Below are 27630 nucleotides of genomic sequence, written 5' to 3'. Positions count from 1 at the left end.
TAATTGTATACTCCAATATTTGTAGGAGGCTTACCTATCATTTCAAATCACAGTAAATTGAGTCTTATAGATTAAACATTCTATGTTAAATATATATGTTATATTTATATTATATTTTATATTATTTATATTAACCCCTTGCTTCAAGCCACCGTAACAGGCAAGAGGAGTATGTAGAGGGCTCACTGGTAGAGATGGGTGACTCAATTCGAACAAAGTGGGATTCGGTCCAAATTTCAGGGAAAATTCGATTTGTCACAAAGCCGAAGTTTACGGTGATTCGTAGGAATGAATTTTTTTTTCTCCTTTATTACCAAAATGGGTGTGAGCACAATGTGTTACATGCGACAAAGAACTCTGGAAAGAAGAAAGGAACACCCTTGATCTGTAAGTCAATCAGCGACGACTGGCAGGCTTATGTGATGGCACACAGCCCTGTAAAAACAGGCAGCCATTTCTAATCGTGGCATTTCACACTGCATGTACTGTCTCCAGCGTCTAGCTGTTTGTACTGTACTGTGCTATAGCAATTTCTGCTCCAATCCCAGGGGGTCTGTTTTGGGGGATCTGTATACCCCAAATAGCAGTTCTTTTTTGTTGCTGAAGTGATTTGGAAGAAATCTGTGTAAAATCCACATAGTTTCTGGAGTGATTTCTGCTACAGTCCTATGGTGTCCGTTTTGGGGAATCTGTGTATCCTAAATTGCAGAGTTTTTTGTTGCTGAAGTGAATAGAAAGAAATCTGTGTAAAATCCACATAGTTTCTGTAGTGATTTCTGCTCCAATCCCAGGGTGTCCATTTTGGGGAATCTGTATACCCCAAATTGCATGTTTTTTTTTGGCAAAGACATAATATTTTAGGGAAATTATAATGAATGATGCATGTAGTGTCTCTAATCTTCAAATTTGAATAAAAAATTTCAAACTTTGAATTCATTTCAAACTTCAATCTTTGTCATTGATAGCCAAAAGCAGGAATGGATACAGAACACAGAGGACATGCAAATATCCCATTTACTGGTCATCTGTGGTTTTGGATCAACTTCTGTTTGTTTTTGGGTTTAGCAATACTAATAGATCATTGACCATTTGAAAGCGGACACTGACGGATGAAAATAAGGGCAAAATATCAGTGAAATAAGCCGGCACAGACTTTTCGTTGTCAGGCTGCATTCCCGCTTCACTTATTTTGTGAATTTGGTCCCTGTTAGTGCCCATGGAATTGAACTGCATATTGCAGCAAACCTGTGGCTCAGAATGAATGAAAATGGCTCATGGGCTGATCCCTTTACTGCTATTTTACACAGAACAAACATGGTGGTAATGTGCTATCGACATCCTGTCACATTGGGGCACATTTACTAAGGGCTCCCGAAAATTACCAGTTTATGTCGAATTGCCCCGGGTTTTTGGCGCACACGATCGGATTGTGTCGCATCAGCTCAAGCTTGCATGCGACGGAAATTGGTGGCGTGGCTGTTGGAAAACCCGACGGATATGGAAAAAAGACGGTCATTTTTTTAAAAAATGTTTCGCTTGACACACACTTACATGCACCAGGAATAGGATGGTGAACTCCAGTGGACCTCGGCACAGCAGCGACACCTAGTGGACATTGGGCTCACAACCTTAGTGAATTGCCGGAAGACCCGAATCCTCGTTGGAGAATGCACCACGTCGCGTCAGGACTGGGTAAGTAAATGAGCCCCGTTGTCTGAGATTGTTACCCCGCAATACCTCATTGAGGACGGCGATCTATTGTCCTGAATTAAACCATGTCATAGGCATTGCGTGGAATTTTAGATGGTAAGCACTAGGAAGTACAAAATGTTAACAAGCCCTCATACATCTTTGAATGGAATATTTACCCTTTCAAGGCCTTCGGATGCCTAAATGCCCATTGAATTTTTTTTACCTGAATGACACTTTGCCAGCTTTTTTTTTAATTTATACTTAAGCTAAATATTTTTTTTCTTTCCTTGCAACTCAAGCAAGGTTTTATTGCTGTATCCAAAGCTAGTATATTTTTTATTTTTTAGGTTTTTAAGAGGGAAACATCAAAAATAGGAAAAGAAAATGTATATTTTCTCAAGTTTTCTTTTTAAAATTTCAAATAATTTTGAATAATACATTTTAATAATCAATACTTTTAACACAAAAACTTCATAGCAAATAGAATCTCCTTGATCTAATTTTTATGAGATGTATGCAAACATTTATGCTTCTGCCAATATACAAAGTAGCTATAATGCCTTTCAAAAATTATCTGTGTGGCTGATATTCCATTCAATAGTTTTGACACATTATAAGGCTGCATTTTGTCATTGTGATTCATGTAGTTATAATGACACGGTGCTGAACATTTCAGTTCCCTACACCTTTGCAGACCTGGTTGACAATGTACCAACCATTTCAGCAAATTAATGTTAACGTTTTTATGATAAAAAGTTATACAATTTTCCAATATACTTTCTGTATTAATTCCTTGCGGTTTTTCCTCATGGATCCCCATTTGCTGTAATTCTATAGAAAGCTTCTATGTTTACTTCCAGTGGATAGAAATCTGACCATAGTCACACGGGTGCATGGCGCATTAGTATCAGAGAACAATCAGAGCTGTGGGTAATAACGACCCTTGCACCTGTGTGACCATGGTCAGATTTCTGTCCACTGGTAGTAAACATAGAAGCTTTCCATAGAAAGACAGGAAGCAGAAATCTAGAAAACCATGAGGAATTGATACAAAAAGTACATTGGAAAATTATATCACTTTTTATAATACAAACAATAACATTAAATTGCTGTAATGGGAATACCCCTTTAAAGGGAACCTGTCACCACTGTTTCAAAAATAAATCTCAGACAGGTTCCCATAGAGCCCTTAAGTCCTAAGTGCCCTCTTTTTTCAACTTACACCAGCAATGCTCAGAAAAGCAGAAAATTACATTTTATTCTGTAACTGGTAACTAGGCAGAAAACCCAGTGAGTCGAGTTGGGCGGGTCCACTGGCTTCCTCTCTGCACGTCAGCCAGCACATGCCTCTATCTTTCCTACGTCACAAGACCCCCAGGCAGTAAGTATTGCAGTGGTCCTCGAAAACCACCGGCTCACTGCCCATGCTTGCAAATGCGGGAACTCAGACAGGGGGAGTAGAAAACAAAAGATGGAGGTGTGTGCTGGCTGACTGCAGAGAGGAAGGCCGTGGACTCAAGCCAAGATGATCCACCCATCTCAACTCACTGGGCTCTCCCTAGTTACCAGGTAGAGGATAAAACATAATTTTCTGCTTTTCTGGTGTAAGATGAAAAAGGGGAGCCCTTAGGACTAAAGGGCTCTATGGGAATCTGTCTCAGGTTTTTTTTTTTGAAACAGCGGTGACAGGTTCCCTTTAACCTCTTTAATAACATCACTATGCAATGCAATGCTCAAGTAAGGACTGTAGATTTTAGTCTAGGATGCATGGACATTCGATCTAGAGAATGGAGGAGAGTGAGTTTTTTTTTTAGAGGAGTAGAGCACAAAAAAACAAGACACAAAAAATGGAAAAGGGCTATTTGAACAAAGATGGACATTATGTGGAAGGTGCACTAAAAAGTCAACCCCAAAACTACTTCCAGTTTTTAGAACACCCTTCTATTAAACACTGGCACAAGGAACAGTCTTTATATTTCAGAAAATAATACTCCATCACATGGATTAAAATACTACGCTACAAGGCTAGCTTATCAAGACCTTAACAATAAAAAAATAAGGATATAGACCCCCTCCAAATATGACCTTAACTCTATTGAGAACGTGTCAGCTCCTCTTATGGTAGATTTAAAGGGCACCTACCACCACAAATCTACCTATAAAGGTAGATTGAGTGGTAGGTGAATCAATGGGACGTGAGGATAGCCCTTTTAAGGGCTAATCCTCACGTCCCTGCACTTTTTTGATAACTTTTATTAGATATATATTCAAATTTACTTATGTGGCTACTGGGGTGTGGAGTAGCCGCATCTGAGGTTACACGAGGCGGCTACTCCACGCCCCGGTAGCCTCTTTTCCCCTCCTACTCACCCATCTTCGGCGCGCAGCTACGCGGCTTCGCCCTCGTCCGGCGATCCTGCCGTCTGCGCATGCGCAGAAGAGCAGGCCTGCGCCTGCGCGGTCACTGCTCCGAAACCGGCGCGGGCCTGCTCTTCTGTGCATGCGCAGACGGCAGGATCGCCGGATGAGGGCGCGCAGCTACGCGGAGCTGCGCGCCGAAGATGGTGAGTAGGAGGGGTAAAGTAGCCTCAGATGCGGCTACTCCACGCCCCAGTAGCCGCATAAGTAAATTTGAATATATATCTAATAAAAGTTATCAAAAAAGTGTGGGGACGTGAGGATTAGCCCTTAAAAGGGCTATCCTCACGTCCCATTGATCCACCTACCACCCAATCTACCTTTATAGGTAGATTTGTGGTGGTAGGTTCCCTTTAAAGTGAAGAAAAACAGTACATATCTCTGGATAGCTACACAGTAGGTTAGTTGTTGAATTTGACTGATTCTTATTGCAGTCACTGAATTCTTTTTGTTTATTTGTGAATTTTAAGTAGTTTAATTAATATGTCCATTATTTCAAAATGTTTACATTTTTTGCACACAGTTACTATATACCAGTGATGGCAAACCTTTTAGAGGCCGAGTGCCCAAACTACAACAAAGACCCGCTTATTTATCGCAAAGTGCCAACACAGAAATGTAATTTGTGATTTATACTCCCTTCTCTGTCACAGTTTTCATTGATACCAGCCCCTGAGGCACCAATAAAGCAGAAAATAGTCCCAGGTAGATCTGTCACTTTAATATAGCTCTGTGCACAGCAAGTCCTGGGCTGTCTGGGACTGCAGGAAGATATCTGGAGTCATCTCTGGTGATGGCCTGAGTGCCCACAGAAAGGGCTCTGAGTGCCACCTCTGGCACCAGTGCCATAGGTTAGCCATCACTGCTATATACTATCCATTTCTCACCCAGAAATTACAAACACATATATATTCTCCTAAGAAAAGCTAAATCTTAATTTTTTTAACCTTTTTCACTGGTCCACAGAACCATAATTGTTCAAAAATATAAAAATTCTGCTTGCCTAATAATTTAGCAAAAATGTCACACAAAAAGATAAAACACTGTCACATTCTGGTTTGCAAAAGCGCAAAGAAAGTATTTCAGATGGAAAATAGCAGATTAGAACAAAAAGAACATTTTACTGGAGAAAAAAGCACAGAATTTTAGTGTTTACACTAATTTCTAGAAGATACCTTTTCTGCTTGATTATTCGGATAGTGTAGACACCATTCCCTAATGAATATACTCTATTGTATCAGTTCCAGGATAATATCAATTTGGTATTCCTAAAACCTAGCTGATACAATGATAAAGATAAAATATTAAAATGACAAACAAAATGATTGCTTCTGACTATCTTCTGTATGATCTTTGGAAGGGTTCAAGTTCCCTTTAAATATGTGCAATGCATTATATCCCTAGCCGTCCTATGATTTAGTAATAGTAAGAAAGATATTTGCACCTAATAGAAGAATAGAATGAAGCTGCTGGTCCTTGGCTTTACAAGTAAATACAATTCCCTATGCTGTTTCCTTGCTTATATAGAATTCTCCCAACCTTTTCTGCTAAAATAGAGTTTCAAATTAAAAACCAGAGAAGAAAAAGAGAAGGCATCAGATTAGAGATAGCCTATTTTTAAAGGTTTTCTCCGTGCCATTGAGGTGAATGTCTATTGAATTATTCAGCATCATATACTTTTATCATTGAAAAGATTTTGGTCTTGATATATTTGCTGGGACATTGCTGTTAGTTGTATTTTACTTTTCTATTATTTTCCATTGAACCTGTACAATTGAGACATTTAATTGTATTGGATGTAATAAAGTAATTTCAGTGACCAAATAATACAGTTTTCTTAACATTGAGGAATTCATATCTGAACTATGCGCTTTATAATTATTAAAGTGGAAATGTTGGATTTATTTGATAGCAGTTCCATTAGATAATGGAAGAGATGTGTTAAATAAAAGGGACTTAAGGTTTCACTGTGCAGTTTTTAGAGAAGGTTTCTTTATTAATATGAAACAGGTAATGTAATTTTGCACTTGGTATTTTTTTTCTATTGAATATGAACTAAACTGTACAGAATTGTATATAAAATACACCTAAAGTTTAAAGGGAACCTGACACCAGGAGACCCATTTTTAGCACTCCCCCAGTCAGGGCCGTATCTGCCATGAGGCGAGATGAGTATCTTGCCTCAAGCAGCAGATTTCTGTGCTGGGGCTCGGCGCTACTTCTCTTACAATAATTATGCATTGCTACAGAGAATGATGTAATCACTGTGTTGTCCCTGACAGGCAGAAGTAATCAATCGCTGCACCATCCCCTGCTATTTGTGAGTCATCCAGCTCAGGTTGATTAGTCCTGTCTGGACAGTTTAGGAAGCTCTGTTAAAGGGATATTCTCACAATCCAGACTCTTAAATATACCCAGGATAACTAAATAACACATTCTCTCTGCTCATCTAGTGCCCACCACACTCTCAAATTTTCTTTATCTTTATTTTTGTAAACATCACTAGAGGATTAAAATTTAAGAACTTTCTTTAATGGGCAAACCCCTTTTCAATATATAGGGACATAATTAAGTTTAGAACCCATCATTTTTTAAAAGTATTTGTCACTTGTCAGTCATAAAATTACTAGCTCTTATTCTCATGTACTTCTCTTTAAATGGGTTCTAATTGAAAGGAAAAAGATGTGTCTTAAAGGTGATGTTTACACAATAAAGATCCATTTTAACCCCTTACTCTACAAGTTTGCTCAGTTTTATTGCGTTTTTTGCTCCTATTACTCCCTGGTCTGATCAGTGTAAAATTCCAGAGTATGGGCAGGGACTCTCTAAGCAGACATGCTATGAGATGCTGTGTGCTGACAACGTGGTTAGATTATCGGAGTGCAGGTTTATATACACTTTCATTTAGCTTCTGAACATTATACTAGTATCTGACACATAGAAAGAGAGATGAGACAGATCAGAGATGATGAGATGACGAGATCCATGAGATGCATAAAACATTCTCAGCTCTGCTACATCTCAGCCATAACATAATATTGAGCCTCCCTCCCCCTGCTCTTTATAAAGACCTTATCTGCCTGTACCTTTTCTCTCCTCACTTGTGCTCTGTGTGAGCTCGTCCTGGAATGCAAGGATGGGGGCTGGAGGTAGAGAGGAGCTCAGTGCAGCATCAGACAGAAGAACAATATGTTCCCCCCAACTCTAAAGTCAGAAGATTCAGGGCCAGTTCCAGGGGCAACTGAAATTGTGTACATCAGGACTGATAGAGACAGGTTAAAATTATGCCTGTGAAATGCTGTATTTTTTGTTAATAACAGTGAATTATAGAATGTGTTATTTTGTTATCCTGAGTATATTTCAGAATCTTGTCTTTGTGGGAATACCCCTGTAAGTGCACAAGTTACACATATGGTGTCCCAATGTCTGGGTTTTTTTGAGAATTAAGAAGGACTTTCTTATTATACATTCTACTTTTAAATCTAATAATTCAGCAGCAACATTTTATAACCTGGGATAGCTTCTCAAGGAACCACTCTTGTGAACCAGTTTGACTCAATTAGCAAAATACAACCTGTTGTGTGCTAGATTTGTTTTAGACAAATTAGATTTATTAGATTTGCTTTAGACAACTTTTTCACTTTGCAAAAAGTCTAGAGAAGGGTGTTTATCACATACAACACATTGGTCTAACGTAAGCCGACCATACACGGGCGACTGTGATTACCTTAGCTCAACTTCCTGTTACTTTGCCTGTTCTAAAGGAGGTTGTAATTTAAAAAAAATTAATAAGAGCCCACTCATATCAATGTCGGTGAATCAATTGTACTTATCTTATTTTACCCAGGCAGTATATTTTTGCAGCCTTAACCACATTGCTTGTTTTAAGTTACGGGATGGTTGGTACATGACCACAAATTTTTTCACCTTCAATAGTTTTTACAAACTTTTCTGCTAAATTTGAGTTTCAAATTAAAAACCAGAACAAACAAGAAGGAATCAGATAATTGATAAGCTATTTCTTAAAGGTATTTTCAGTGCCAGGTATGTGCTTTTCTATTAATCTATTATTCAGCATCTAATATGTTTTTCATGGAGGATGATCAGCGGCTGTGAAGCTCTGTACTACAAGCATGATGATTTCTATTACTAGGGTATCATGCAAGGGTCACTGCTAATTGGCAATAGCAGAAACAGGCGGCTTGTCATACCAGAAACCCGGGAGTGCACTGCAGCGGCAGCATTGGTTAGCTGGAGTTAAATGAAGTTGTTTTTCTTTATTATTAAAGAATGAACAAATCCATGGACAAAAGCTCTTCAAATTTAAAGAAGTTGGCCACTTTTAGAAAATAATTGATAAAACGTATGTAATGAAAGTTATTCTATTTACTAATATACTTTCTGTATCAATTCTTCACAGTTTCTAGATCTCTGCTTGCTGCCCTGCTTTAGGAAGATCCTATGTTTACTTCTAGTGGACAGGAATCTGTCCGTGCTTATGTGATAGGTACACGGGCCGTTATTATCAAAGAGAGTAATTATACCCATGTGATACTAACAGTTTCTGCACCTGAATGTCCATCACAAGACCATGGACAGATTTCTTTTCAGTGGAAGTAAACATAGAAGCTTCCTATAGCAGGGCAGCAAGCAGGGATCAAGACAACTGTGAGGAATTTATAAAAACCGTATTTTGGAAAATTGTAGAACTTTTCCTTGCCTAAAACATATAAATTATTTGCTGAAAGTGGACAACCCCTTTAATACAATAGTAATAAATCTCCTCTGTTGAGTTCTCCATGGAAGTCATATTTCTTCTCATTCCCCAAGTAATATATTTTCTGTAAAAGGAACAACTGAATTATGGAATTATGTTAAGCTTATGTTGTTTTATGCAAGTGAATAGTATGTTGAAGTGTAACTTCTCTTTTTATTTTTTGACAGGCCCATGATGTAGTTTACTACAATGCAAAGGAGGATCAAATGCTTGTAAGTAACTATTTTCACATATCTGTCATCCTCAATTGACAATCCTTTAATAGTTATTTTTTAATTCCCTTTTAGATTAAAGTTTATCTACACATTTAGATTGAGTTATATTTTTAATTAAATTGTGTCATGTTAGAAAATCAACTTCAGTTGTTTATTAAGGACTGACTCGTATTTTTTTTTTGTGTTTCTCATTGTTAACCTCCCAATAACAATAAAGCAGTTTTTTTTTTATTTTAATTCTTGTTTCAAATTAATTACAGTGAAAATTATATTTCAAGTTGTAATTTTCATTTCTCAATGCATAACACCAGTAAACAATAAAGTATGGTATATTTAACTCCTTAATGCTCATTGATGTACCTGTACAATGTACCTTACAATGTGCAAATACCTGAACAGGCCGTACAAGGATCTCTCCAAAGATCTTTTTATGGTTATGCCTGTGACCAGGACAAGGGGGCATTCTCTACGTCTAGAGATTCTTGACTGTTAGGGCAGTGAGACTATGGAACTCTCTGCCGCAGGAGGGTGTTATGGCGGACTCTATGTATATGTTCAAGAGAGGCCTGGATGACTTTGTGGAGAGAAAAAATATCAAAGAATATAGGGAAAAAACATTTGTTTAATTGTTAAAGGTTGGACTTTATGGACCTGAGTCTTTTTTCAACCTTATATACTATGATACTATGGGGTACATGTATCCTAGGTTTTTTTTTCTTTGGTGTATAATTGAGAAGTTTGAAAGGTCGTTTTTGCACCTTATGTATGATCATGTCTTTTTTCTTGTGATACATGTTTAGTTAACATACACACTAACATAGCGCTAACAAATGTGTTTTTTAACATGGTATTAACGTTTCTTTGGTAAAAACCATGTTAACAGCAATGTAATTAGGCAAGTCTGTTCTTGAAAATGCATGTGTTTGACCACTATCTTTGACCTCACCCAATAAACCAATACATAAAAGCAAAAATGTATGAATTTTAAAAAACATCCCAAACTTTCAATGCCCAACAGGATAATGGGCAAAATTTTAAACATTTAAAGCATGTGAAATAATTCCAATTTACATGTTTTAATCATTTAAATCTATCCTTTGCACTTGCCCTGGAATAGTCGCAAATATAAATTAAAAAGTGATACATAAGAGAAAATTGCACAAAACATCTGGAAAATAAAGGTACACAAGGCACACTGCACAAGTTGCAGACCAAGGTGTACTTGAAAAACGACAGCAAAAGTTGCAGTGAAAAGTCACAAAAATGAGACAAACATACACATACATGTCCCCATATGTGTGCAGCGGACAGGCCAATAGATGAGCATATGAGATGGCACTCTGCACATACACAGAAGCTTCTCTAGCACAGTCTGCCTCTGATTGGAGAAAGAAGAGTAACATTATACAACCCCTCCTCCACTGCAGCATCCCTTCAGCTCTCTAACATATGAACAGTAGTTTAATGTCTACTGGAAATACACTTAAATTTACTGATATTTTATTAATTCTAAAACATAGTGGTTACAAGCATAGGAGTATTAAATATACTGTATCTAAGCTGGAAGGTTAAATGTCCTTGTGAAAAACTAGAACTAAAAGCTGATGTCGTTTGGATTTTGGATAGTGAGTTATAACATTTTAAATATTCTAAAAATATACTGTATGTTTTTAGTTTGCATTGATAAAGTGGGACCTTGTATTTTGAGGATAATTCACTCTGGGAATGTGTTTTTTATTCCAAAATGCTCTGATATCAAAGCAAGATTTCCCATAAGAAATCATTGAAATGCAAACAATTTGTTCCACAATGAATGAATATCTTGGATTGCACAGTTCCTACCAAGTCCCATCCACTGGCCCCATTGCCTGGATCAGTCATGCAGGAAGCATGTGATTGATCACATGCTTCTGACATCATTCAAGGTCCTGCAGGGAGACAGAGAGAGTGGTGCAGAGGCTCTGCTATCTCTAAAATCAGGTGAAGTAGATTGGGTAAAGTGCATTGACACTGATTGATGGAGTAATGAGCAGTGACTGGCTTCTTGAAATCCTGGTATTGAAGGGAAAGGAGAACTTGATGTCTGTGTTGTGAAGCAATGACCATTTATCAAGTTGAATTTTTTATTACAAGTTTAAAGAATCCAACTGTAAACCATTTGAACTGAATTTTTCTTATTTATGGATTTCTCCATTTTCAGAATACTCTTTTTTTATAGGCAATGCTTCACACTAGGCTTAGGTAAATTCTTGTTGTTATGTTGTTTGCTATAAATCTGTCAAAGATGAAAAACAATTTTATAATACACTATTAATGATAATATGCTGCAATTTTGCAATTTCATAAATGATGAACCAAAATCTCTCTGACCTAATTTATCCTTTAAACTTTCAAAGGCTTTTAGGATGTACTAATGAGCGTTTGGAGGCTATGGGTGGTTTCATAATCCATACCATGTATAGTCTACATAATTTTAATATAATATATAATATCTATAGCATCTCCAAGCCTATATTAGATACATTTCAATTACCATACAATATACGTTACTAACCCCTTGACACTGAGGAAACTTTTTACCTAAATTACAGGCGGTCCCCTACTTAAGAACACCTGACTTACAGACGACCCCTAGTTACAAACGGATCTCTGGATTTTGGTAATTTGCTGTACTTTAGTCCTAAGCTACAATAAACAGCTATAACAGTTATCAGAGGTATCTGCAATGAAGCTTCATTGTTAATCCTGGTTCTTATGACAACCCAACATTTTTAAAATACAATTGTGACCGAGACCCAAAACATTTTGGCTTCTACAATGCATTTGTGTCAGGATAAGTGGTAGTGGTTCCTCTGTACCACGGATGATGAAATAAGCACCTGGGACTGGGGTCTAAGTGGTACCCGGTTTTCACAAAAGCCCGCCGCAAAACAGGTTGGACTTGTTGCGCCGTGGTACCACCAGGTCGTTCCACAGTTCCGACTTTGTATGCGGTACGGCCAAGGCATAGTAGTCGGGGAAAGGCAGGAGGTCGAGACAGGTAGCGGAGATGTGTAGTCAGGAACGGAATTGGGGTCACAATGGAAAATCACAATATCTGCACATAGCATGGAACACAGCTTTCTCTAGGGAACAGATTTCTGGGAAATGGCCAGCGGCAATTAACGGTGCGCTGGCACTTTAAATTTTCTGAAGCTGGTTCGTGCCCCCTAGCAGACGGGGACGCGTGCACATGGCCCGAGGTCCAGAATCAGGCACGGAAAGAGCGGCGTAACCTGCACGAGCATCCGTGACAGTACCAACCCCCCCCCTCCTTCCTCCTTCAGCCTTACCCTCTTCTTGGGCTGGAGAAATCTCTGCAGGAGATCCTGGTCCAGGATATTGTCCTCAGGCTCCCAGAACCCCTTCCAGTCTACAAGAAAGAACCACTTTACTCTGACTGACTTCATATACAGGACCTCCTTTACCTCATAGATATCAGTTGCATCAGCCTCAGGAGCGGGAGGAATTAGATGTCGGGAGAAGCGGTTCAAGATGACTGGTTTCAGGATGGAGACATGGAAGGAGTTTGGGATGCGCATGGTGGAAGGAAGGCAAAGCGTATACGCCACAGGATTGATGTGCTTCAGTACTTCAAATGGACTCAGGAATCGAGTACTAATTTTATAGCTGAGAATCTTCAAACGGACATACCTAGAAGACAGCCATACGCTGTCACCTGCTGGAGCATTGCCAAAGGAAATGGGTTTGGTACATGTGCAAAGGTTCCCTGCTTCAACATTAAAAATTTTAGATAGAAAGCGGTGTCATCTCATTTCGGGTTCCTTTGAAAATAAGGTTATAATGGTTAGTAGCAGGTTGTGCCAGGAAAAGGAGGAGATGGGGGACAGTGAAGACCACAAATTTTCTGTGACGTGGTGAGGGTCAATGACATGTGAGTTGCAGTAAATACAATGGGTTTGACAGATTCTGAGATTATTGACTGTATTATTGACAGGTAAACAAAGAAGCCTATGGTCTGAAACTGTAAAGGAAAAATTAGATTCATTATGAGTGGGAGTATAAGAAAGTTGTTAAAGAACTAGAGAGGTAGTTTGTGATAAGAGCTGAGAGGCAGGAGGCAATATGGGGGTATTATTACATATGTTAAAGTCTCCCATGATGATTTTTATTGGAATCTCACAGGATAGAAAGTAATTCCTTCAGAAAACTGTGAATGTATCTAGAAAAATTGATGCTGCTTTGAAGACAAACAGTTGATTTGGTATAGTTGTCTTTATGCATTCACGCAGCATTATGTTAATTTAAAACAAAACCTTTACCACACTCTTACCTTGAAGCATGCCTTAACTCTTTGCACAATATTACACATTGGAGCTTTCATTTACAAAGTGACAGATATTAACAAATGAAGTTGCTCCATTTTTTTATGTTCTTATTGGGAAAAGATTATAGTGCAGTTGGGCTTTAGAAATGGTGTATGTAGTTGTAAAAACAACATTGAATTCAATCAGAATTGATGTCTCTATGAATGCTGGATTCATCAATAAGAAGAAGCCAATGGGCAGTCTTTCTTGTTAGATCATCTGAAAATAGAGATTGTTTTTGAACAGCCCATTTCTACCTTAGCGAAAAAACAATATACAGGCTGCTTGACACAACAGGTTGGATTTGCAGAGAAACATTAGAAACCAGGTACTGGTGTGACTTTATTAAATATTTCAAACAAAAGAAATATGCAAAATATTTATTGTAAAAAAAATATCTTTGGATTTGTACAGTTATTTACTTTTCTATCATTCATTGGCGTATCTACTAGAGATGAGCGAACATGCTCGTCCGAGCTTGATGCTCGTTCGAGCATTAGCGTACTCGAAACTGCTCGTTGCTCGGACGAATACTTCGCCCGCTCGAGAAAATGGCAGCTCCCGCCGTTTTGCTTTTTGGCGGCCAGAAACAGAGCCAATCACAAGCCAGGAGACTCTGCACTCCACCCAGCATGACGTGGTACCCTTACACGTCGATAGCAGTGGTTGGCTGGCCAGATCAGGTGACCCTGGGATAGACTAGCCGCTGCCCGCGCTGCTCGGATCATTCTGTGTCTGGATGCCGCTAGGGAGAGAGCTGCTGCTGGTCAGGGAAAGCGTTAGGGTGTTCTATTAGCTTACTGTTAGGCAGGAGTGATTCTCCAAGAACCCAACAGCCCTTCTTAGGGCTACAATAACGTTCTACTTTTTTTTTTTTTATTTGCATCTAGTACCATTTTGTGAGGAATTAGCAGGGGGACTTGCTACCGTTGTGTTTAGCTCTTAGTGGCACACATATCCACCTCAAACACCAAAGTGGGAAAATTTAGTAGGGGTTGGATTTCAATTAGGCACAGTCTGCCATTTTTCCTTTTTTATTTTACGTTTATTTTGTTTAATAACTCAGTGTCATCTCATCTGGCATAGTAGTGTGCTTTCATACTTGGCTAGAAAATAGCCATAAGAGAATCCAAACGGCTTACGCCTACAGTAGCGTTATATATTTGATTTCTGGTTGATCTGCTGGTGGCTGTACTTGCTGCAGTGCATCTACTAGCCAATTGTGAGCAATTTGTAGTGAGACTTGCGACCGCTGTGTTTTGCGCTTAGTGACGCACATATCCATTGCAAAGACCGAAGTGGGAAAATTTAGTAGGGGTTGGATTTCAATTAGGCACAGTCTGCCATTTGTCCTTTTTTATTTTACGTTTATTTTGTTTAATAACTCAGCGTCATCTCATCTGGCATAGTAGTGTGCTTTCATACTTGGCTAGAAAATAGCCATAGGAGAATCCAAACGGCTTACGCCTACAGTAGCGTTATATATTTGATTTCTGGTTGATCTGCTGGTGGCTGTACTTGCTGCAGCGCATCTACTAGCCAATTGTGAGCAATTTGTAGTGAGACTTGCGACCGCTGTGTTTTGCGCTTAGTGACGCACATATCCATTGCAAAGACCGAAGTGGGAAAATTTAGTAGGGGTTGGATTTCAATTAGGCACAGTCTGCCATTTGTCCTTTTTTATTTTACGTTTATTTTGTTTAATAACTCAGCGTCATCTCATCTGTCATAGTAGTGTGCTTTCATACTTGGCTAGAAAATAGCCATAGGAGAATCCAAACGGCTTACGCCTACAGTAGCGTTATATATTTGATTTCTGGTTGATCTGCTGGTGGCTGTACTTGCTGCAGTGCATCTACTAGCCAATTGTGAGCAATTTGTAGTGAGACTTGCGACCGCTGTGTTTTGCGCTTAGTGACGCACATATCCATTGCAAAGACCGAAGTGGGAAAATTTAGTAGGGGTTGGATTTCAATTAGGCACAGTCTGCCATTTGTCCTTTTTTATTTTACGTTTATTTTGTTTAATAACTCAGCGTCATCTCATCTGGCATAGTAGTGTGCTTTCATACTTGGCTAGAAAATAGCCATAGGATAATCCAAACGGCTTACGCCTACAGTAGCGTTATATATTTGATTTCTGGTTGATCTGCTGGTGGCTGTACTTGCTGCAGTGCATCTACTAGCCAATTGTGAGCAATTTGTAGTGAGACTTGCGACCGCTGTGTTTTGCGCTTAGTGACGCACATATCCATTGCAAAGACCGAAGTGGGAAAATTTAGTAGGGGTTGGATTTCAATTAGGCACAGTCTGCCATTTGTCCTTTTTTATTTTACGTTTATTTTGTTTAATAACTCAGCGTCATCTCATCTGGCATAGTAGTGTGCTTTCATACTTGGCTAGAAAATAGCCATAGGAGAATCCAAACGGCTTACGCCTACAGTAGCGTTATATATTTGATTTCTGGTTGATCTGCTGGTGGCTGTACTTGCTGCAGTGCATCTACTAGCCAATTGTGAGCAATTTGTAGTGAGACTTGCGACCGCTGTGTTTTGCGCTTAGTGACGCACATATCCATTGCAAAGACTGAAGTGGGAAAATTTAGTAGGGGTTGGATTTCAATTAGGCACAGTCTGCCATTTGTCCTTTTTTATTTTACGTTTATTTTGTTTAATAACTCAGCGTCATCTCATCTGGCATAGTAGTGTGCTTTCATACTTGGCTAGAAAATAGCCATAGGATAATCCAAACGGCTTACGCCTACAGTAGCGTTATATATTTGATTTCTGGTTGATCTGCTGGTGGCTGTACTTGCTGCAGTGCATCTACTAGCCAATTGTGAGCAATTTGTAGTGAGACTTGCGACCGCTGTGTTTTGCGCTTAGTGACGCACATATCCATTGCAAAGACCGAAGTGGGAAAATTTAGTAGGGGTTGGATTTCAATTAGGCACAGTCTGCCATTTGTCCTTTTTTATTTTACGTTTATTTTGTTTAATAACTCAGCGTCATCTCATCTGGCATAGTAGTGTGCTTTCATACTTGGCTAGAAAATAGCCATAGGAGAATCCAAACGGCTTACGCCTACAGTAGCGTTATATATTTGATTTCTGGTTGATCTGCTGGTGGCTGTACTTGCTGCAGTGCATCTACTAGCCAATTGTGAGCAATTTGTAGTGAGACTTGCGACCGCTGTGTTTTGCGCTTAGTGACGCACATATCCATTGCAAAGACCGAAGTGGGAAAATTTAGTAGGGGTTGGATTTCAATTAGGCACAGTCTAGGCACAGAGTGCTGCCGGGCAGGGCCACTATATATCGCTGACGGCACATTGGGTTAACTTGGTGGAGGCTGGGAGCGAGTCTGACCCTGGGGCTGGTCATATACTGCCGACGCCGAGGATTGCGGGGCCTACCTCGGTCCAGGTGTTTCAGGCCTACTATGCCTCCTCCTCCTCCCACCCCTCCTCCACCTCCTCCTCCGAACTACCATCCGTGGGCACGGCGCCATCAGTCGGTAGCTCTAGGCACAGCAGCAGTGCCGTTGCTAAGCGACAGCAGGTGGTGCTCAAACTGCTGAGCCTAGGCGATAAAAGGCACACCGCCCAAGAGCTATTACAGGGCATCACGGCGCAGACTGATCTGTGGCTGGCACCGCTGAACCTGAAGCCAGGCATGGTTGTGTGTGACAACGGCCGTAACCTGGTGGCGGCTCTGCAACTCGGCAGACTGACACATGTGCCATGCCTGGCCCATGTGTTAAATCTGATAGTTCAGCGTTTCCTCAAGACATACCCCAATCTGTCAGATTTGCTCACGAAGGTGCGCCGCATCTGTGCGCGTTTCAGGAAGTCCAGCACAGATGCTGCCACTCTCAGGGCAGCGCAGCGCCGCCTCCAACTGCCCGCTCACCGACTGTTGTGCGACGTGCCCACGAGGTGGAATTCAACACTGACCATGTTATCCAGAGTTTACCAGCAGCGCCGAGCCATTGTAGACTGCCAGATGTCAACTTCCACCAGAACTGGTAGTCAGGTCAGTCAGCTTCCTCAAGTCTACAATGAGGAGTGGACGTGGATGTCTGATATCTGTCAGGTGCTGAGTAACTTTGAGGAGTCAACACAGATGGTCAGTGGCGATGCCGCCATCATCAGCCTCACCATCCCGCTGCTTGGCCTGTTGAAAAACTCTCTGATCAGCATGAAGTCGGAAGCTTTGCGCTCGTCACAAGAGACGGGGGAAGAAGATTCCCTTGTTGATAGCCAAAGCACCCTTAGGTCTGTTTCTCAGCGCATATCGGAGGAGGTGGAGGTGGAGGAGGATGAGGAGGAAGAGGAGGAGAATGTTGGCGAGACACAAGAGGGGACCATTGTTGAGTCCTTCACTGTTCAGCGTGTATGGGCAGAAGAAGAGGAGTTGGAGGAGTTGGAGGAGGAGGAAATGGACAGTCAGGCCAGTGAGGGGAGTGAATTCTTACGCGTTGGTACTCTGGCGCATATGGCAGATTTCATGCTAGGCTGCCTATCCCGTGACCCTCGCGTTCAAAGAATTTATTCCAGCACCGATTACTGGGTGTTCACTCTCCTGGACCCACGGTACAAGCAAAATCTTTCCACTCTCATCCCTGCAGAGGAAAGGAGTGTGAGAATGCATGAATACCAGCAGGCCCTGGTTCACAAGCTGAAACAGTATTTCCCTTCTGACAGCGCTAGCGGCAGAGTGCGTAGTTCTGCGGGACAAGTAGCGAGGGAGAGTAGGCGAGCAGGCAGCTTGTCCAGCACTGGCAAGGGTACGCTTTACAAGGCTTTTGCCAGCTTTATGTCACCCCAGCAAGACACTGTCACCTGTCCCCAGTCTCGGCAGAGTAGGGCTGATCTTTACAGAAAGATGGTGAGGGAGTACGTAGCTGACCATACCATCGTCCTAAATGATCACACAGCTCCCTACAACTACTGGGTTTCAAAGCTGGACATGTGGCACGAACTGGCGCTGTACGCCTTGGAGGTTCTTGCCTGCCCTGCCGCTAGCGTCTTGTCCGAGCGGGTTTTCAGTGCAGCTGGTGGCATCATCACCGATAAGCGTACACGCCTGTCGACTGACAGCGCTGACAGGCTGACGCTTATTAAGATGAATAAAGCCTGGATTTCTCATAATTTCCAATCTCCACCAGGTGAAGGAAGCTCAACCTGAATAATTGATCCACTCCTCCTCCTCCTCATTTTCCTCCTTCTCCTCCTCTTTGTACAGTAAAGCAGAGGAAACTGGCTATTTTTTGACAGGGCCCACTGGCTCTAGCTATAGTACTTTATGCATTTAATTTTTCTGGAGGGCCACCGACCCGGTCCTCTGTTTTAAACAATTTTTGGGAGTGCCACATACAGGCACTCAATCTATTCAATTTTTCTGGAGGGCCACCTACCTGCTCCTCTGGTTTGAAAACTTTTTGGCACTGCCACATACAGTCACTCAATCGATTCAATTTTTCTGGAGGGCCACCTACCTGCTCCTCTGGTTTGAAAACTTTTTGGGACTGCCACATACAGGCACTCAATCTATTCTATTTTTCTGGAGGGCCACCTACCTGCTCCTCTGGTTTGAAAAATATTTGGGACTGCCACATACAGGCACTCAATCTATTCTATTTTTCTGGAGGGCCACCTACCTGCTCCTCTGGTTTGAAAACTTTTTGGGACTGCCACATACAGGCACTCAATCTATTCTATTTTTCTGGAGGGCCACCTACCTGCTCCTCTGGTTTGAAAAATTTTTGGGACTGCCACATACAGGCACTATCCAAATTAAATTGTCTCCATAGCAGCCTCCACACGTTGTCTCCATTGCTACCTCCAAAAGTCGTCCATATAGCTGCCTCCATACATCGTCCCTTTATCAAACGAGGTGTGTCAGGCAGAAATTTGGGTTGTTTTCATGGATTCCACATCAAAGTTGTTAACTTTGTCGCCACCCAGCTGTGTTATCCACAAAATATACTAATAAACTTTTATCATTTACCAATATTATTTCAGCGCTTCTTGCGCATCTGTTTACATTCCCCTCACCCGCCATATCCCAAACTTATAAGAACGCTACTACACTTGATCTTATACAAAAGGTTCTTAGAAGTGCTGTTTGGGGAGTAGCCTAGAGACAGGGGCTTGGATTGGCGAAAGCTCGCCTGGCTGCGGAGCGCCAGCTCCATCCCAAGATCCAACTAACATAGTTTTAACTGCAGCACCTTTAATCTACTACTAGTTCACTGCCTCCATAATAATAATAATAATCTTTATTTATATAGCGCCATCATATTCCGTAGCGCTTTACAAATCATAGGAAACAAATACAAATGTAATGTAACAGAGCACAACATTTGTATGGAACAACAGGAGTGAGGTCCCTGCTCGCCAGAGCTTACGGTTTATGAAGATGATGGGGTAACACGAGGTAAAAGAATATTTAATGGTCAAGCCATTCTTCTTAGGGAATAGAACAAAATATAATAAATGGAATTGCTGTCGCTTGAACCACTCAGCCGTCATCTTATATACCAGGTCCAGGGTGAATGGGACTGTAGAGAAGTCTGGTGCCTGTTGGTTGCTGGATAACAGATGGGAGGACGACACAGGACGGGTTAGTAGAAGAGTTAAAACTTCATGCAGTTAATGAGTGTTATAGGCTTGCCTAAAGAAATGGGTTTTAAGAGCACGTTTGAAACTTTGGAGTTTAGGTATTAGTCTGATAGTCCAGGGCAGAGCATTCCATAGAATTGGTGCAGCTCTAGAGAAGTCTTGGAGACGCGAGTGGGAGGTCCGCACTACGGTAGAGGTTAATCTAAGATCACTGGCGGATCTAAGAGCACGGGTTGGGCGATAGACTGAGATAAGAGAGGAGAGGTAGGGGGGTGCAGCATTATACAGAGCTTTATGGATGAGGGTTATTATTTTAAACTATTCGAAAGGAGACTGGCAGCCAGTGCAGCTACTGGCATGAACTGTAAGCATACATGGTCCCCTTATCAAACGAGCTGTGTCAGGCAGAATTTTGGGTTGTTTTCATGGCTTCCACAACAAACTTGTTAACTTTGTCGCCACCCTGCTGTGTAATCCACAAAAAATACTGGCAAACTTTTATCATTTACCGATATTATTTCAGCGCTTCTTGCGCATCTGTTTACATTCCCCTCACCCGCCATATCCTAAACTTATAAGAACGCTACTACACTTGATCTTATACAAAAGGTTCTTAGAAGTGCTGTTTGGGGAGTAGCCTAGAGACAGGGGCTTGGATTGGCGAAAGCTCGCCTGGCAGCGGAGCGCCAGCTCCATGCCAAGATCCAACTAACATAGTTTTAACTGCAGCACCTTTAATCTACTACTAGTTCACTGCCTCCATACATGGTCCCCTTATCAAACGAGCTGTGTCAGGCAGAATTTTGGGTTGTTTTCATGGCTTCCATGTTAACTTTGTCGCCACCCTGCTGTGTAATCCACAAAATATACTGGCAAACTTTTATCATGTACCGATATTATTTGAGCGCTTCTTGCTCACCTCCTTTGGTTCCTCTCTGCCACCCATTGGTTTGAAGCCTGAGTCCATTTAGGGTATGTCGCCATGACACTCTCTAGCCTGCCGCTGCTGCCTCTGCATGCCGTCCCCTATAGTGTCAGGGTCAATTATTGGATGTTTTAGATGCTATCTAGCTTCATTCTGTCACTCTGTCATGGCCATGCTGTTGCCCATAATTTTGGCATAATGGTGCGATTATGCAGCCTCAGAGGCATCCATGCATGCTGCCCCTGCTGTTTCCTGTCCATTTCCGTGGTGTTTCCATCCTTTTCTGAGGTTCCCAGGTGTTTGGCCAAGCTTCCCTGTGCAGAGCCTTGGTCCCCTTGAAAAATGCTCGAGTCTCCCATTGACTTCAATGGGGTTCGTTATTCGAGACGAGCACTCGAGCATCGGGAAAAGTTCGTCTCGAATAACGAGTACCCGAGCATTTTAGTGCTCGCTCATCTCTAGTATCTACCAATCTATCTTTTGGGTATTTGGTAACTCAGCAGTTTAGACTGTTTTATTGTGTTATTGTGTGTGATATACATTTTTTGTTGTTTAAAATTCTAGTTGAATACTGTATGTACCTCCAGTCTATATGGAGACCAGTTACCATGGTTACTTTTGGTGGCCAGATTATGTATTGTATATTGATGGGTATCTCAGAGTTAAATATTGTAAAAGAAGAATCAAAATGGATGCTTGGTTTTTATTTTCTTTATTTTTTATGTCTGTTGATTGCTCTCTTGTGATCTTTTAAACAGAAAATGGAGCAGAGAAATGGGTAAAATGAAGCTTTTATTTATCAAATTGAAACCTTGAATTAAAATACATTTCAGAATTTTCACTCTGACAGGGTTAAGAAAGCCACACTGATTTGCCCCAAGAGTAAAAGGACATTTAAAAACTAACACCCAAAATTGGTTCCAGCATCGATAGTGGATGATAATAATAGAGGAGGGGATATTGGGTTGTGGCGAAGTGAACAGACTCTAACCCAGAACCAAACTTCTAACAGAAGTTCGAGTTTGAGTGACCCAAACCTGTAATGTTAGGCTTGGATCCAAACATTGTGGTTCAGGTCCACTCATCACTACTCAGAAGCAGGACCGCCATTAGGAATTTTGGGGCCCATGACTGGAATATTTTTGTGGGCCCCCCAATTTCTTTTTTTGACCAAAACATTTTTAAGCCATAACAAGCTAGACAGGACCCTACTTGATTGCACATGCCCACTCAGTATATAGATAGCCCCTGCACATGCCCACTCATTATATACACAGCTCCAGCACATGGCTCCACAGTGTATAGATAGCCCACCCAGTCCAGTCAGCCTCCCACTTCACAGCAGATGCCCCCTTTAATGAAATATCTGCCAGATGCCTCCTTTAATGAAATGTCCTGCCAAACTCCCCTTTGATGAATTGTCCTGCCAAATGCCCCCTTAATACTGACCTTTTAACGTTTTATCCCCAGCCCCACAGCTCTGTCTTCTCATGGCTCCGTCTTCTGCTCTCCCGGCCTGGGTGCATCATTATGATGTGGTGGTGTCATGGCAGCAGGACGTCATAGTGTAAGGGCCCCCACGGTGCATGTGCAACATCCCCCACCGGGGCCTAACCCTTTGAGGAGAGGCCTGGTGACAGCCGGGGCCCGCGGTACCGGAGTGGCTGGCGGTTGCGGCCTAAGCACGCTATTGTCACGGTGCTTGGTACGGGGGAACCGGAGGGCTGTCCTACAGCCTGGCAGGTCTCCAGCAGGGTGGTGTTGGCAAGAAATGATGAGGGAGAGGCTGCTATATCGGATCTCCCTGGGGCAACCCCTTAATGTCCCGAGTGTGAGTCTCTGGGTGATGGACAGGGTGCCGGTGATGAAGGCAGCCGTATTAGCAGGGACCAGACGGAGACAGAAGTTGAAGAAAACAACTTACAGTTCTTTATTTGAACCGGCAGGAACCGCAGCAACGTGCCTTTAACAGGTAGATGGAGTGCCGAGATGTGAGTTGGAGGGAGCCTCAGGAGATAGTTCACCAGCCTGGGAGGCTGGGAGGCAGCTGTGTCCTGGTAGGAAGCTTCAGCTTGTCCTGTAGGGCTTCAGGTATCACCTTTGAAGGTAAGATGATACCCCTTTTCCTCACTGCACTAACTCTAGTCTTAGACTCCACTCTTCAGAGGCAGGGGCTAGGCTCTTCCTGCTCTGGTATGGGCTAGACAGAGATTGCTCACTCACTCACTCTAAGATTCTCCTACACTGGAATCTCTCTCAATCTCCAGAATCTGAGACCCAGAACATTCCTGGCCAGGGAGTTTTATTACCTCCCTTTGGTCAGGTGGTGGCTGCTCCTCCAATCACATCTCAGCTTACAGAGCACAGGATGTAACACATATCATTGGACAACAGTATCTTGCATCATACAAAATACTTAACCTCTGCCTTGCCAGGCAGGATTCACCACTGCAATATCCCCTATGTCCTATCAGGACCATGTAGTGTGATGTGGGTACATGCAGGTGGGACGTATTCGCAAACACTACCTCGCCATTGCATCGGCGAGGGTGTTGCATACCCCGGGGGCAATTGAAAGAGCCGCCCTCGGCTCGACTACAGATGGTTTGGGGCACAGAGGGGGCTAAAGGCACTTCTGGGAAGTGCAGGCTATGTGAGGTGTAGGGACAAACCGCCCATGGTCCTGGAGACAGGCACCTGGGTTGGTGTCGGACTAAGACAAAACATATAGCTGTATGACAGTTGGTCGCTGACGCCATTAAACCGAACTGTACAGTAGGAAAGGTGTGGTGTCATGTCCTGTAATCCACTCCTTGCACCAAGGCCTGTATATTTGTTGTATCAACGCTTCTTCCCTGGCGGCAATTATATAGTGTGTATATCTGCATTGCGTTAGCATATGCGACACGAGTACCTCCTGACTGGTATCCTTACCCATGTATGGGTGGCATCCAGGTGCTAACTGTGTAACACCCCCGGTCCCCGTAGGACCCGCAGTTTACGGACTACCCCCACGTGCAAACCTCAGTTTGAGGGATCAGGTAGCGGTCAGTGTTTTACAAGAAAGACGGTCCGACACAGCCACACTACAACCTGAAAAGCCTATAAAAGGGTTAATGCAGACTACTGGCATATACGACAGTGTGCAAACAGGTGGTAAATTCACATTGGCTTAGGAGCCCAATGGGTACACATCTTAAAACGTTACAAACGTTACAGATAGATAGGCTACTCAGGGTAGCAAGATAGTAAATGTCTCTTTTCCTGCAAAGAAAAGGCATAAAGAGTGCAAGCAGAATGTCCATACCTAAAAAGGAAGGCATTAAGTTCAAAATGATAATAAATTACATTGCAACTTTTCCTGGTAGTATCTGGCAAAAGTCTCACAGAAGGTCTCTAGTGTCAAAGTCCATCTTCTGGGTACAGCCCTTGATGTGGGGAAAAGTGCACTGAGAAGCAAAGGGTCTCCTCTATGTGTAGAGGGACAGAGTCCTTTGAAGAAATCTCTTGACTGAGATAAATAAGGGTAAGAGTCTCAGGAAAGTTTCTGGCTCTATAGGGTCAATGGAAATAAATATACAATATGTACACAGTACAGTACCTGAAGTGGGCTACAGCCCTTCAGGGGTTACTCTGCATCTTCTTCGGTGGTAAGTACTTCGGTGTCAGAAAAACGTACCTGCCTCCTCCTTCTGCGTGACACCAGCTGATACTCCTGCAGGTACGCAGGAGCTTTACCTTTTGTCTCCCTTTGAGACCTCCGCAGTTCCGGCTGGGAGAAGATAACAATCTCCTCATCGTCGTCCTCTGATTCAGGCGCTGGAGTCGGAGTCTCAGCTGGCTCTGATGCTTCAGGGGTTGCAGACAGTGGAGCCGGATCATCCTCCACAGGCAGCAGTATTGGAGACTGCGGTGGGGATGATGGTCTCTGCGAGGTACCTCTTACTGGAGTGGAAACAAAACAGAATTGAGGCACAGTCACAAGTTCCAAGAAACTGGGGGTAGGCGAACACAAGGAGGTCTGTAAGTTGGGGGTCGAGGTGAGAGGTGTAGACATAGGGGCAAAAGGACGAAGACATCTCTTCAGCCGGTTCCTATGTACCCGGAGTGGTGGACGGTCTCCTCTTGAAATCTCGTAGACTTCAGGGGAGAGACTGTCCCTAACTAGGTATGGCTCACGCTCCCAACGCCCATCTAGCTTACTGGTAGGATGGTTGTTGCGCAGCCACACTCGATCTCCTGGGGCAAAAGGCTCAGCACAGGCATTACGATCAAAGTCCCTTTTTTGTTTCTCCCGGGCCTCTTCTAACCGCAGATCCACAACTTCTCTGGCATCCGCCAGGCGCCTCTGGTGTTCGTGAACCCAGTCAGTCTGGGGGAGTAAAGACTGGGAATCAGGGGACTCCATGTCCCAGGTCATATCAGCAGGGAGATGGCCGTGTCTCCCGAACATCAGATAATACGGGGTGTACCCTGTGGAGCAATGAGTGGTATTGTTGTACAGGTACACTAATTCGGGCAATAGTTTTGGCCAGTCAGCCCTTTTTGCAGGGGTCAGAGTCCTCAGCATATTGATTAGAGTCTGATTCATCTTCTCACAAAGCCCGTTGCCTTGGGGATGATAGGCTGTGGTCCTCAGCTTCTTGCAGCCATATAGAGTGCACAGCTCCTGGAAGACTTGGGACTCAAATGCTGTTCCTTGGTCTGTAAGGATCTGGTCCGGACAGCCATAGGGGAGGATGAAGCTCTTCCACAGGGCCGCTGCGGTGGTCCTGGCAGACAGATCTCTGACAGGTACTGCAACCACAAATTTGGTATAGTGGTCGATGATCGTAAGAGCATAACTGTGACCGGATCTGCTGGGCTCCAACTTCACGTGGTCCAATGCCAGGATCTCCAAGGGCCGTTGGCTCACAATGGGACGGAGAGGGGCCCTTTGATTGTGTCGCTCTCCTCGAGCGATGGCGCAGGCTGGGCATTCTCGACACCAGGCTTCAATGTCGGACTTCATGTTGACCCAGAAGAATCGCCTTCGGAGGGTGGCTTCAGTCTTCTGAGCGCCAAAGTGGCCGGACTGGTCATGGTACATTTCCAGTACTATTTTGGCATCCCTCCTGGGAATCACAATCTGGTACAGCCGGTCATACGTGATAGGATCCAGAGTTCTTCTCTTTAGCAGACCCTGGTGCATGCTCAGAGTCTTTCTCTGGCGCCACAATTGAGACAGTTCTCCATCAGCTCTACTGCGCCGGATTCTTTCAGGCACTCGCCCACTAGAGAGATAGTCCATTACTTCTCCTATGGCACGGCTATCAGCCTGAAGACTCATCCAGAGGTCCTTTTCCGCAGGGGGCTCTGACTCTTCTTGAGGAGTAGCTGGCACTGCCTCTGTCGGTAGGGAGTAAACTCTCTGGGCATCTTGACGCACAAACCGGGCATAGAACGCTGGCATCTCCACATCTTCCCACTGAGCATCCGTGGAGGGTCCCTCCCACTGGTCAGGGAGACGGGACAGAGCGTCGGCGTTGTCATTGGTCTTACCAGCCCGGTACTTGATGGTAAAGCTGAAATTGGCAAGTCTGGAGGCCCACCGTTGTTCCAGTGCTCCAAGACGTGCGGTGTTCAGATGCGCCAAAGGATTATTGTCTGTGAAGACAGTGAAAGATGATGCAGCTAGATAGTCCTTGAACTTTTCGGTCACAGCCCAGACTAACGCCAGAAACTCCAACTTGAAGGAACTATAGTTCTGGTCGTTTTGCTCCGGTTCTCGGAGGGAACGGCTGGCGTAGGCTATGACCCTTTCAGTTCCGTTTTGGAGCTGGGATAATACCGCCCCTAGACCTTGCTTGCTGGCATCAGTGTATAGGGTGAAAGGCAGACTATAGTCTGGATATCCCAACACCGGAGGTTCAGTCAGCCGTTGCTTGAGCATCTGGAAGGCAGCTTCTCGTTCGGCCGTCCACTCAATGGATACTCGGGAACGTTGGCTCTCTTTTGGCAGGCCCCTTAGAAGCTCTTGCAGGGGAGCCGCCAGCTGGGCAAACTTCGGGATGAAACGCCTGTAATAACTGGCAAATCCCAGGAAGCTTTTGATGTCCCGTACGGTGGATGGGGTAGGCCAGTCGTGGACAGCTGCAATCTTCTCTGGGTCTGGCTCAATTCCATGAGCGCTCACCACATGTCCCAGGTACTTGACGCTAGGTTGTAGCAGGTGGCACTTGGATGGCTTGACCTTCAACCCATGTTGGGTCAGGATTTGGAAGACTTCAGCCAGATGGTGGAGGTGGTCTTCATAAGTCTTGGAGTAGATGATAATGTCGTCCAAATATAGCAGGACGGTCTCGAAGTTGCGATGACCCAAACATCTCTCCATCAGCCGTTGAAATGTGCCTGGGGCGTTGCATAGCCCAAACGGCATGTTGTTGAACTCGAACAAGCCCATTGGGGTGGTGAAAGCCGTCTTCTCTCTGTCTTCTGGTGCCATGGCCACTTGCCAGTAGCCACTGGTCAGGTCCAGGGTAGAGAAGTAGGCAGCTGACCCTAGGGCTGCGAGGGATTCCTCGATTCGAGGCAGAGGATAGGCGTCCTTGTGGGTGATATTGTTGATCTTCCT

The 27630-nt window shown here is 43.1% G+C and overlaps 1 protein-coding gene and 1 long non-coding RNA gene across 15 annotated transcripts in view; one reads left to right on the top strand and one right to left on the bottom strand.

The window, feature by feature from the left end:
• CACNA2D1 (calcium voltage-gated channel auxiliary subunit alpha2delta 1) overlaps positions 1-27630 on the top strand; it is a 472576-nt gene that overhangs the window by 237129 nt on the left and 207817 nt on the right. For all 14 annotated transcript variants that reach the window (XM_072147264.1, XM_072147265.1, XM_072147262.1 and 11 more), the window contains one exon: positions 9055-9099. In XM_072147264.1, the coding sequence (XP_072003365.1) occupies positions 9055-9099 (45 nt within the window). The remainder of the gene's footprint in view (positions 1-9054; positions 9100-27630) is intronic.
• The window catches only part of LOC140127063 (uncharacterized), a 162463-nt gene that overhangs the window by 8002 nt on the left and 126831 nt on the right, over positions 1-27630 (bottom strand). The window lies entirely within an intron of this gene.

The sequence above is a fragment of the Engystomops pustulosus genome, chromosome 4 (genome assembly GCF_040894005.1).
Source record: "Engystomops pustulosus chromosome 4, aEngPut4.maternal, whole genome shotgun sequence".
In the NCBI taxonomy this organism is placed as follows: domain Eukaryota; kingdom Metazoa; phylum Chordata; class Amphibia; order Anura; family Leptodactylidae; genus Engystomops; species Engystomops pustulosus.
Note: the sequence above shows the minus strand (reverse complement) of the source record. Positions and strands in the feature narration are given on the sequence as shown.